The sequence below is a fragment of the Varanus komodoensis genome, unplaced genomic scaffold (genome assembly GCF_004798865.1).
Source record: "Varanus komodoensis strain SLA01 unplaced genomic scaffold, ASM479886v1 scaffold40, whole genome shotgun sequence".
Taxonomy (NCBI): domain Eukaryota; kingdom Metazoa; phylum Chordata; class Lepidosauria; order Squamata; family Varanidae; genus Varanus; species Varanus komodoensis.
This window is the reverse complement of record NW_025335942.1, coordinates 8,748,533-8,760,810: the sequence shown is the minus strand read 5'-3', so window position 1 is coordinate 8,760,810 and position 12,278 is coordinate 8,748,533. Positions and strand designations below refer to the sequence as shown.

Genomic DNA, 12,278 nt, shown 5'->3' with positions numbered 1-12,278 from the left:
CCTCTGGATGTGTCCAGGTCTGGCTGGATAAAATTCACAGGTGATTCAGCTGAGAAATGCGATGGCTGCATTTGCCTTCCTCGAAATCTTAGCATGATGGAGCGTGTTGCCAGTACGGCTGTTCAGAAGCTCTGCTCTGCTTGCAGCTTCCCCTCCGCTCTGCGCGAGCCGTGCGCACGGGGAGAGCTGGCTCACACACTGCTTTGTCCTGGTGCTGCCGTGCTCTGCGTTGTGAACGCCACCTGCAACCAGATGCTTGCTGTTGAAGTGGCATATTTTGGGCCCGTGGGGCATTTCGCAAAGTCTTTGGGGCGCTGCATGCCTCCAGCTGAGGGGTGCCTTCCGCTTCACCCTCTCCACCCACTCCGCATCTTGCCACTGGTTGCTGTTTTGCAGCCTGGGAGCTTCAGGTCTGTAGTCCCACAGCCTGGATTCCCGACCAGAGCAGCCAGTCCGGTTCAAAGGTGGCTTGAAATCAAACGTACTAGCAATAAAGACCGACAGGGTTCCTTCAGAGCCAGGTGCCTTCCTGTGTGAGCCTGGCTGAGCGCCATGAAAAGGAGGCCTGCTTCCAAGGCGTCCCCAGCCTCCCACAGAAGGAAGGCTCGGCTCCTTTTGCTGTGCTTCCACTCACAGGCCAAGATGCCTTTGCAGCAACGGCTTCAGGCTGGTCACCTGTTCCACTCAATTCTATTTTGATTTATAGCAGCTTTTTCCTGGATTCTTCTTGCATTTACTGAAAGTGTATGTTTATTAATTGGTTCCCATCATATCCTTTTAAAAAACAAACCAGCAGACAAACAATTTATCTAGTGCCCACCATCCCCAGTTTCTGGAAATTTTTGTCCATTTCTGAATAGATATGATCCATATTGGGCTGTAAATATCAATACAACTGCCTATTTAAATGGAACAATTTTGTTTTTAGCGTTCTAATAGTGGAAGGAGGGATGGCTCTGCATCTAACTGGAGAAAAGCGGAAGCCTGTCTCTTGTCTGCACCTGGTCAGGGATCCATGGGGCATTCTCGTCCCCACAGCTGTGGAGCTCCCTGGGGGTTGGGCTAGCCGTGGTTCAGCTGGACTCGAGGCCTCGCCACCCTCACAGGGTTGCTGCTTTGAGGATGAAACAGAGAGAAGCTGGCAAGCCACCCTGGGCTTCCTGCAAGTGGAAGCAAGGAAGAATATAAATTCAGCGTGATGAAAATAAATACTAATACTAGTATGCAATTCAAGAGGTGTGTGGACTGCATGGTCAGAGCTTTCTGTTTCTGTGCACAGTACACGGTACATTAATGGGGTGGTTTGTAGCGATGCCAAGAGCTTTCTTCAAAACAATCGAGGCAGCAGGCTAGTCCTGAGCGGCCCCGCACTCCTGTCCACCAGGACTGCAGCGTGTGGTGAGCAGGACATTTAACCCCCCCCCCCCCCCCGGCCAGGACATCCGCAAGCCTTTCTCCTGCCCGCAATTGCCTTCCGTGTCCCCTCCTTGGAACAGGCCAGGCTGTGGGGGTCTCGGGTGTTGCTGGACGGGCAGCCTTTCCTGGAATGCTGCTGGGAGTGAAGGCTTCTTCGGCAGGGCACTTTGCTACACACCCTACCCGGGCCTCTCTTCCCACTGCCTGGGGCCATTCCCGGATGGAGATGAGCTGCTTCTCATGCTGAATTCTCATTCTAATCAGTGGAGTTCTTCCTCTCAAGGTTTGCAGAAGTGGGTAATGCAGCAGGGCTGAACCTGAGCTGGCCGCCTCCTGCAAGGGCTGACTGACTTTCAGCCCATTTACCGGCCTCGCCCGCCCAGCTCCGGGTGACTCAGGGCAGGTGGGTCGGAGGAGGGAGGGAGGGAGGGAGGGAGGCGCTGGCAGGTTTCGCCCGCAGAGCCGCCCCACCCAACACACTTGGCGCTGGGGGGGCACTTTTCTCCCCCTGCAGAAGGGGGGCACAATGCACGCGCCCTTCCTCACGGGTGGCGTGGCACAGGCCCCATCCCCCCCCCATGGCCACTGCCCTTCCCTGTGGCTGGCCTGGCGGCGCCGATTAGGGTTATCGTGGTGCTGGCAGCAGGAGCGCGTGGGTGGCATCGGGCAACCCGGGCGTGCCACGGACGGGATCGCGGAGTCACTTCCGGCAGGAGGCTGCTGGGGAGTGGGGGGGGGCAGGAGGGGCGGGCGAGCGGGGGGGAGGGCAGGAAGCTGGGATCGCCCCTGAGGAGTGCCAGGCAGGCATGGAGGGGATCCAGGGAGGGGCGGAGAAGGGCTTGGCGGCTGGCGAGGGAGGAGGCGCCTCGCTGGGAGAGCCTGGGGCTGGCGGGTGGGCCCACCTTGGAGCAGGCCTGGCCCACCCCCCAGGCTCGTTCTGGCCCCCGGGCAGCCGACAGTTCCTGGGCTGCCAACCTTTTAAGAAGTGAACCCGGCAAATGTAACATTGTTTACAATCCATGAAAACATCACTAGCAAAAGAATGCATAATATATCTGAGTCTCTTACCTGAATTTTTAATTCAAATGAAAAGTTTATGAGCAAACCAAATTAAATGCAACATATTTTATGTTCCTAAAGTAACCAAGAGATTTTAAATCTGCAAACGATGCTTAAAAATTAACTAATTTCTGGAAATTGTGCATCAATTTGTGGGAGTTGCAGCGTAGCCTTGCAAATATTTATTTTACGAAAGTCCATGGGCATGTCTTAAAATACCGACTACATTTTTTTAGAAAAAGGCAGGGGGACCCCATTTTTATCTTTTTAAAAAGTGCTGGTCCATTCCATGAGGTGTTTTGAGGAAGGCCAGAGGCACCCTTTGTGGCAATAAACCCCGCTTAGTCCTTCATGTTATACGTGATCTGGATATAATGGAAATGCTCAGGGTCTGATAAAAACTTGACCCCGTGTGATAAATAGGGAGACTGATGTGCTTAGCCAGTGATGGGAGTAGAAGAGGGGAACCCTTCATCTTGTTCAGTCAAAACCGGGGAGGGCCTGGATGGAGGCTGCATCAGCCGTGTGCTTTTCATCATCCTCGTTTACGTGTTCATACAAAATCACGAGTGTGCATGGCAGACGGGAAACGGTCTTTTGTAGAGGCCTGGGGCAGGCCTGGTAGTCTTTGGCAAAGCATGAAAATTGGCTTGTGGACAGAAGTTTGACAGAAGACGAGAACTCTGAAAAGGCCCAGCCACTCCCAGCCCTGGACTGGCAGGCGATTCCTAATTGTATAAGTGATATTAAAAATGAAGTGGAGGGGAAGCAGTTGGGATATTGACTGCATTTCAGGAGTAAGAGGAACTGAAAGGAGCTCCGTTTCTGCTTGGCCGTTGTTGTTGTTGTTGTTAGTTGCGAAGTCGTGTCCGACCCATCGCGACCCCATGGACAACACTCCTCCAGGCCTTCCTGTCCTCCACCATCCCCCGGAGTCCACTCAAGCTCACGCCAACTGCTTCAGTGACTCCATCCAGCCACCTCATCCTCTGCCGCCCCCTTCTTCTTTTGCCCTTAATTGTTCCCAGCATCAGGGTCTTCTCCAGGGAGTCCTTCCTTCTCATTAGGTGGCCAAAGGAGTTGAGTTTCTTCTTCAGTATCTGGCCTTCTAAAGAGCAGTCAGGATTGATCTCCTCTAGGAGTGACCGGTTTGATCGCCTTGCAGTCCAAGGGACTCGCAGGAGTCTCCTCCAGCACCACAATTCAAAGGCCTCAGTCCTTTGGCGCTCAGCCTTCCTTATGGTCCAGCTTTCACAGCCATACATTGCAACTGGGAAAACCATAGCCTTGACTATACGCACTTTTGTCAGCAGGGTGATGTCTCTGCTTTTTAGTATGCTGTCTAGATTTGCCATAGCTTTCCTCCCCAGGAGCAAGCGTCTTTTAATTTCTTGGCTGCAGTCCCCGTCTGTGGTGATCTTGGAGCCCAGGAAAATAAAATCTGTCACTACCTCCATTTCTTCCCCATCCAGCCAAAGTTCACCAGAAGAGTAGGTTGGAGGTGAGTCCACCTAAGCTCACGGCGACTGCTTCCGTGACTCCATCCAGCCACCTCCTCCTCCGCCGTCCCCTTCTCCTTTTGCCATCCATTGTTCCCCAGTAGCATATTGGACACCTTCCGACCTGAGGGGCTCATCTTCCGGCGTCATATCTCTTTGCCTTTTGGTGCTGCCCATGGGGTTTTCATGGCAAAGATGCTGGAGTGGGCTGCCATTTCCTTCTCCAGGGGATCACGTTTTGTCAGAGCTCCCTGCTATGGCCCGTCCGCCTTGGGTGGCCTGCACGGCACAGCTCACAGCTTCCTGGAGCTCCGCAAGCCCCTTCGCCACGACAAGGCCGTGATCCGTGAAGGAGCTGCTTGGCCATGGATGCATGGAAATGGGGAAGACGCAGCTGATGAAAGGGACACCGGCTGGGGAGCCCAGTCCCCCAAACGGAAGTGGAGAAAACATTTCAGACAGGCCACTAGTCCGAAGTCCCTCCAGCAGATGTAGCAGCGAGCCCACAGCTGGCGGCCCAAGCAACGTGGCATGGACCGTTTTCCAGAGGGGAACTTTTTCCACACACAAAAAAGTCTTACAGTGCTCCGTTATTCTGTGTGTGTGGGGGGGGGGGGGGAATCCTATTTCATGCCTTCATTTGTAACAATGACCTGAAGATGCTCCTGCAGCTTCAGTAGAAGTGAGTTGCACTACAAGCCCCCCAGGCAGAAGCAGTGGATGGGTTAGCAAAGCTTTTAAGAAAGAAAGAAACAATGCAGCATCTTGACATAGCTGAGCAGTTGTCAAGATATCAGTGTCGAGTTTGCTGGATTGCTAAACATCAGGGGGCCTGTCAACCATTTTCAGTACCTTTGTTGGTTTTCCCCCTTAACTTTAAGCAATGCAAGGGAACAGTGGGCTTAATGTGTTTACATTTTTGCATATACTCCAATAAAAATAGCAATATCATGTAACATTTACATCACATTACCTGTGCTTTAATTTTCCCCTCATTTATTTCAGGTCAGATAGTTGTGGTGTATGTAGGTACAGAAAAACCCATGTGGTATTTAGTTTTGTTAGTTAAATATACATAAAATAAACATTACACTCAATCTCTGGGGCATAAAGACCTTTTCTGATGCAAACTGAAAATTTCCCCTGCCAGTTGCCATGTGCAAATATTAGCGAGGGAGATTTTTGTGGAAAAATTTCCCAGAAAGCTTATATAACTAGCCATCTTTTCTGCATCTGATTTTCCAATAGCTAGGATGCCCGCTTTTCCGCAGCTCTTCTGCACTCGCTGCAAAGCAGGCACACCAGAAAGGAGGTCGTAACGCGCCGGAGGAGAGGAAGGCCCGGAGCGCGTCGTGCGCTCGGAGCCACGGGCGCGCCAAATCCGCGCCTGCGAGAGGCGAAGGGTCGCGGCTCCAGCCCGGCGCCCCCCTGGCCGCTCCCGGCCGAGCGTGGATGCGGGCGGCCGTGGGGGGCCGAAGGACCCGCTCCGCCGCGGCCGCCCGCGCTGTCTCCGGCCAGGGCTTCGCGGCGCCCGGGCAAGCGGAGCGGGGCGCTCTGCGCCGGGCCGAGGCCAGCTGCGCGGCGCTCCGCGGGGAGGCCGGGCCGGCCTGGATGCCGCGGGGGGGGGGGCGCGGGCCCGGCGGGCGGCCCTCGGGCTGCCGCTTCTCCATGGTGAGGCGCACGCTCGGCTGCGGGAGACTTAAGGGCCAGCTAGAGCGGGGCGCCTTGTGGGCTGGCCCCGGCCCCTTCCTGGCTTGCAAGGGCAGCCAGGGGCGCGCGCGCTTGTATGGGGGGGGGGGCAGCAGGGGCAGGTAAGATGCCATCCTGCCTAGAAGAGGCCGAGGGACTTGCCCAGGCCGCGGGGCGAGCACGGCTGCCCTGAGTGCGCGCGTGGTGGGTGCCGAGCTGCGCGCTGAGGGCCAGGTGCCCAGTGCGCGCTCCCCGCCGCAAGCCCGCCTCGTTCCCCCGACCTCCCGCGGAGCCCTTCGCAGGAGCAGCGGGCCGCGAGCCTGGGGAAGGCCTCTGGGGCAGCCCCTCCCGCTGTGGAACCCCCTTCCCAGGCCCCTGCCCTTTACGCAGCCTTCCGGTGGCAGAAGGCCGTGAGCCAGGGAGTGGCTCTGAGGGGCCAGGCAATATTTTTTTCCGCGGTTATCATTTTTTGCTGCACGTTAATGTATCACTTGCATCCGTTCTAGCTGGTTGCATATGAGCTTCCTTGGGTGACCTTCTTTGGTAGAAAGGTGATGCACAAATTAGGTTCCAACAGGTTTTGCTAATGAGTTTTTCAGATTGTTAGCGAGATAAAACAGCAGACGATGGTTTGTTTACATCGAGGTGTCGCAGAATCTGTAGGTTGGCAGAAGTGGTTTTATTTCTGCAAAAATGTTTGCAAATAGTTTCATAGAAGGCATTTCGGGCAAGTGAGAACCTTCCTGATTGGTTAAGGATTGCAAGAACGCTAGTTGTTCTTAATTTATAAAAGGTGGAAGCCAAAATAGATACTTGACCATGGAAAGAAAGCCTGAAATAGAGGGGAGATTTGGGCACTTGGAATGCAATTGCTGCACCGAATCCGGGCCTGAACGTTTCCCTCCAGCAGGTGATTCAGTGAAAGAGAAAACCAGAAAGCTGTTCTGGAGAATCCTTGTAAAAGCTGAAAACTCTGTAAGAGATTGCGGTGGAGACTCAGGAAATACAGGGCTGCAGTTTCGTTAGGAGTCAGCCGGTGTGTCTACACCCAGATCTCACACTTTGCTTGTGTGCTGTGGCCATTAAGACTGTCCACGGTTTCCCCTCGGCGAGTGTTTGTAAACTCTGTGAACAGTGTTTCGGCCTCAGCTGCCTTTGCTGCAGGATCCCCGAAGGCCGAATCCTGCAGGATCCCCGAAGACCTTGGAAAGCAATTTGGAGGGGGCAAGCAGAGAGCAGCGCTGTGCTCTCCGTCTCCCAGGAGTGCTTCTGGGCCACACGCTGCGCTCAGAGGCACTCTTGCACAAAGCAGGTGGTGGGGTGCTGCCGGTCAGTGTCTGCATAACCGTCAATCAAGGGGGGCAAGGGGAAAGAAGAGGGAGCTCCCCAGAAGTCAGTAGAGAGCCGAGTAAGCAGGTGGGCCAGGGAAAGCCGTTGGCCAGAGGAAAGGCCGGAGGGAGGGAAAGCGGGAGGGGCTGGGAAAGTCCGGGAAGCCGCTTGGAGGATGGGAGAAGGTTTGTGGATGGAGGCGCTCTGTGTGCGTGTGTGTGTGTGTGTGTGTGTGCGTGCACGCGCGCGTGTGTGAGGAGGAGGGGGAGCGAAGGGTTGGGTGTCGGAGGGATTCTGGTAAAGAGCAGGTCTGTTTTTCCGAGGAGCGGACGGGCGGAGGAGGGCCATGCCCGGAGGAGAGCGCATGTGTCCAGAGGGTGATCCAGGGAAAGGGTTGCGGGTGGGCGGTGAGCCGGGGGGGGGGGGAGAGCAAAGCACCGGTGGACCCGGAGAGCAAACAGGCTTCCGCCGGTGCTGCCGTGCTCAGGGATTGGGCCCCGTCTGCCCGGCACGCAGGTCCTTGGGGACCGGCTGGCCTCCCGTGGCAGCCGTTCTGTGCTGGCACCGCAGCCAGTGTCCCCGTGGCCCGGTGATTCCATGAGCCCCCAGAGGTCGATCAGGGTCACCGGTTCCAGTGCAGGCCCCGGGGTCCCTGGGCCTCTGGCCGCCCAGAGGCCAGGGCAAGCGACCGGTGCCCACGGCCCTCCAGAAGGCAGCCTGCTCCCCTCCACTGTAGCCCAGGGCCAGGACGGGTGGGGTGGGAGCACCCCTTCCATGCGTGGCACAAAGTGACACGCCTGCCCCTCCCCACCCCAGCTCAGAGGGAGGGCCGGCGGTGGTGCTGCGCCCCGGAAGCGCCCGGAGACGCCCCGGACCCCCGCTGTGAGCGGCCGGCCTCTCCGCGGCCTTGTGCTGGCTTTACCAGTGGGGTGTCCCCCGGGCCCGGCCAGCCCACAGGCAGGGCTGCTCCCAGGGCTGGGGGGGCATGGCCCCCAGCCGCTGCCAATGCTTTGCCTGCCAAGTGTGCTGAGCAGTCTTCCTTCTGCAGAGCCTCTTGCCAGCCCGGATGTGGCCTGCGAGCCCAGCCCCCGGGCGCTGGACCAGGAAGGCCTCGGCAGAATGGAGCCCCCGGGAGGAGGGCAGCTGGGGGCGGGGAGCCCTTTGGCTCGAGCGGCAGGGATTCTGCCGCCTGAGTAGAAAGCCCACTTGCTTCCCCATGGCTGACAAATAGGTCGGGGGATGGAGGGAGGCAGGGATGCTCTTGGATGCTCGTCCAGCCCCGGCCACGACTCGCCGTGTCATCCGAGCCAGGATGGCGTGGCTTGCTGGACGGCAGCACAGTGCTCCCAAAATCCATGCCCAGCTGCAGAGGTCCTGGAGGGTTGCTTCCCCTCCAAAAAGCCGAGCTTCGGAGAACAGGGTGAATTGTGGCAGCCCTTGCGGATTCGGCGGGCCGACCCTGTGAGCACCGCTCACCGGCTCTTTGCGGGAACCCAGCGGGAACCGGCGGGAACGGTTCCCCCAGCGGGAACCGGCACTCTCCGCGCCACTCGCCTGCAGGAGCACCCGGCCCGTGCCTCGCGGCGCCCCGCTCCTCTGCCATCATCTGCTCTGCAGCGCTCTTCCCAGGCGGAGCAGCGAGGCGGACAGCTGGGGCCACACAGCCGAGCCGGGGGGCGGGGGGTGGGGAGCTGGCCTGTGCAGCCATCCAGCCCGCCTGAGACTTCCGGAGCTTCGACACCCGGGAGACACAATGGGCTTTTGCAAATCGCGGCCGCTCAGCCACCCAGGTTGGCTCGCCACGGAAGGTGGGAAATGCGGCGCTTGAACGAGGGCTGCACGTGTGCTTGGGAGGCCACCGCCGGCCACCTCGGTGCCGCACTCTCCCCCGGCAGCGCAGTTGTCCCCGCGCCCCTTCCCCTTCCCGGGGGCCTCCGACCATCTTGAACGCGCCTGCAAATGCCGGCAGGGACAGCCTCCGCTCCCAGCAGCGGAGAGCCCGGTGCTGCTGCTCGCGGGGGATTCGTGAGACCCCTCTGCCGCCTGACCGAGGAGGCTGTGCTTGAGCGGGGCGGGAGAGGAGAGGCCACTGCCGGACACGTGTGGGCGAGCGAGAGTGGTCGCTTTGCGTGTCCAGTCAGCCCGCCCGCCACCCTGCCTGCTGGGCCTGCAAGGCTCGGCTTCCTCTCGCTATCAGCCGGCCCGTCAGAGAACAAACAGGACCGCTCTGGGCTGGGCGGCTGGCCGCGCCGCTTCGCGTCAGAGGCCGTGGCCGGCTGGGCCGCTCGGCTGGGTGCCCCGCTGCCTCTGTTTGCCGAGCGGGGGTGCTTCCCTCCCGGGCGTTGGCCGCCGGGGCAGGCGAATGTGGGGCAAAGCTGATGCTGCGAACCTGCGTGGAGGCCGCGGAACCAGCTGGATTGCGCAAGGCTCACGCGGGCCGCCCCCTGGCTCCCCGCCAGGGAGCTGAGCCTTCTGCGAGCGGGAGGTGTGGAGCCGAGGCGGCGTGGCCTCCTCCGCGGAGGGCGGGTGTGGCGGCTGGGGCAGAGGCAGTTTATGGCTCCGGAGCCGGCGCTGCTCCCTGGAGACGGCCGGGCCCGGCGAGCGTTTGCCCGCCCACAGGGAAGCAGGTGCGGTGGGCGGGAGGCGGCCCGTGAGCGTCCTGATGGCCTGCTTTTCTGCTTCCTTCCAGCCCCGCCGCGCTTCAGGATGAGGCAGCTGGTCTCCTGCCTCGGCCTGTGGCTCTTCCTCCAGCTGCCCGGCCTGGGCTCCGGGACACGCGTGGTCTACAAGGTGCCAGAGGAGCAGCCGCCCAACTCGCTGATCGGCAGCCTGGCAGCCGACTACGGCTTCCCGGACGTGGGGCACCTGTACAAGCTGGAGGTGGGCTCCCCCTACCTGCGGGTGGACGGCAAGACCGGCGACATCTTCACCACGGAGACCTCCATCGACCGGGAGAGCCTGCGCGAGTGCCAGCAGCTGCTCCCCGGTGAGCCGTGCTTCCTGGAGTTCGAGGTCTCCATCACGGACCTGCTGAGCAACAGCCCCCGCCTGCTGGAGGGGCAGATCGAGGTGCTGGACATCAACGACAACACGCCCAACTTCGCCTCCCCTGTCATCACGCTGGCCATCCCCGAGAACACCAACATCGGCGCGCTCTTCCCGATCCCGCTGGCCATGGACCGTGACGCTGCGGCCAACGGCGTGGCCTCCTACGAGCTCATGCCGGGCTCCGACGCCCAGAAGCTCTTCGGCCTGCAGGTGGCCGAGGACCAGGGCGAGAAGCAGCCACAGCTGATTGTGATGGGGAACCTGGACCGGGAGCAGGCCGAGTCCTACGACCTCACCATCCGCGTGCAGGACGGGGGCAGCCCACCGCGGGCAAGCAGCGCCTTGCTCCGCATCACCATCCTGGACATGAACGACAACGCGCCCAAGTTCGAGAAGCCACTGTACGAGGCCGAGCTCTCCGAGAACAGCCCCATGGGGCACTCCGTGCTGCAGGTAAGCCCTCCTCCAGGGGGTGCTTGGGAGACCGCCTGCCTCCAGGCTGGGGCTGCCGGATGCCACCCCCACGGACATGCCGGCAAGGGGCCCGCCCCTCTTGATTCCGGCGTCCCGGGGCTTTAGACACCACTGGATGCAGCCCCTGCTCCAAACAACTTCCCAGCTGGCAAGTTGGGAAGAAAGTGTGAGGCTCTGAGAACTGACTTGGTGTGCAAAGGCGGGTCAGTCCAGCGCCGGGCCGAGCCTCCCAGGAAGCTCGGCATGTAGTGCCATCTTGCTGGAAGGAGCACACCCAAATTTCCTGGCTCTCCCCACTCAGTCCTTCATGCAGAAAGCAGCAGCATCAGGGCAGTGGCTTGTGTGGAATAGCTCTTCTTAACAGGGGTGATGCTTGGGGATTGTCTGATGTTGAATGGATTGCGGGGGGAGGGGGAGTTCAGGGGCTGTTGTGGTTTTGATTCTGAGGCACCGAATGAGTTCTGCGTAGCCCCTGGTGGGATTCTGTGATCCGCTCTGTCTGTTTTGTGCATTGATGGGGTCTCTCGTTCCATCATCCATTCACGGATGGAATTGGATTTTTTTGTATGAATTTTGTTCACTTGCAAACACGAGCATGTGCTAAGACGCCCTGGCACGGATCCTGCTCACCCCTGGGGATGCAGCAGGGCTGGGGCGTGATCCGAACCTGCACAATCTGCGTGCTTTGGAAAGGGCTCATTCCCTTCGGATCTCCAGGTGGGGAGTCGTGGAAGTCTGAACTCACCTGAACCTATGGCAGATTTCATCAACATCCCCAGCTGTGTTAGAAAATCGACTCAGTGGCCTGTTTTTTAATTTTACGTGCTTTGTTAAGACCTTCCACATATACTCATGTTCCAGAATGCTGGAAAATGGCCCTTGGCCCCCCTGTGAGCAGCTAGTCCTGGTGCTACCCAGACGGGCAGGGAGGCCCTAGGAAAAAAGGAAAAGGCAGTGCTGCTGCCGTCACCGCCCTGCACGTGGCAAATTGCTCAGAATCACCCCTCGCACTCAAGGGATTTGGCGAGCTCCTGAAGCTTCTCTGCCCACAAGAGTGAGGGGGGCGGGGCTCAAGGGGCTGTTTGCGAGATGCGGACTCATGGGGTTTTCCTGGCCCTCACTAAGAGCATGGCTGGGCGGGGAGGCCTGCTGGGCCAAGGTCAGCCCATGGGCTGGAGGGCCTGTCTGTGTCTCAGTGCCCTGTCCAAAGACTGAGGGTGGCCCAGCTCATGGACTGAAGAGCCTCACTACCTGCAGGGGCCGGCTTTCAAAGAATCATGGATGAGTCGAGTTGGAAGGGGCCAGAGAACCATCAGTTCCAGGCCCCTGCTCAGCGCACCATCCCTCTCAGGTGGCTCTCCAGTTGCATTTGGAGGCCTCTCGTGTGGGAGAGCCCACCACCTCCCCAGGGCTTGGGTCCCACTGCCGTACTGATCCAATAGCCACCAGTTCCTTCCTGATGTCCAGGCCCGCACAGACGCAATCGCTGGCCAGTTTTGCTGTGGCTTTTATGTACTGTTTTCACTTTTGCCCAGATGTACAAATGCGGGTTAGTGAAGGAGGAGCCCAAACGCTGGTGAACAGGGCATGACAGACATCTGGCATAATTTGCTGTTTCTTGAGAGAGGGGAGAGAAAAATTACCTTTGCTCTTGAAGGTAATTGAACAGCTGAGTCTGTCCTGCCTGAAAAGATGATCGGCACGGGAAGCAAACGAGCGCGGAGGAGCCTGCTGTGGGAGGGCGGCCTGCTTTGGACACCCCCG

At 59.0% G+C, this 12,278-nt stretch overlaps 1 protein-coding gene across 1 annotated transcript in view; it reads left to right on the top strand.

Moving 5' to 3' along the window:
* Nucleotides 1–9,545: 9,545 nt before the first annotated feature.
* Nucleotides 9,546–12,278, top strand: part of PCDH1 (protocadherin 1) — a 47,746-nt gene continuing 45,013 nt past the window's right edge. The window contains exon 1 of the mRNA XM_044442844.1: nt 9,546–10,493. Coding sequence (XP_044298779.1) covers nt 9,546–10,493 — 948 coding nt within the window. The remainder of the gene's footprint in view (nt 10,494–12,278) is intronic.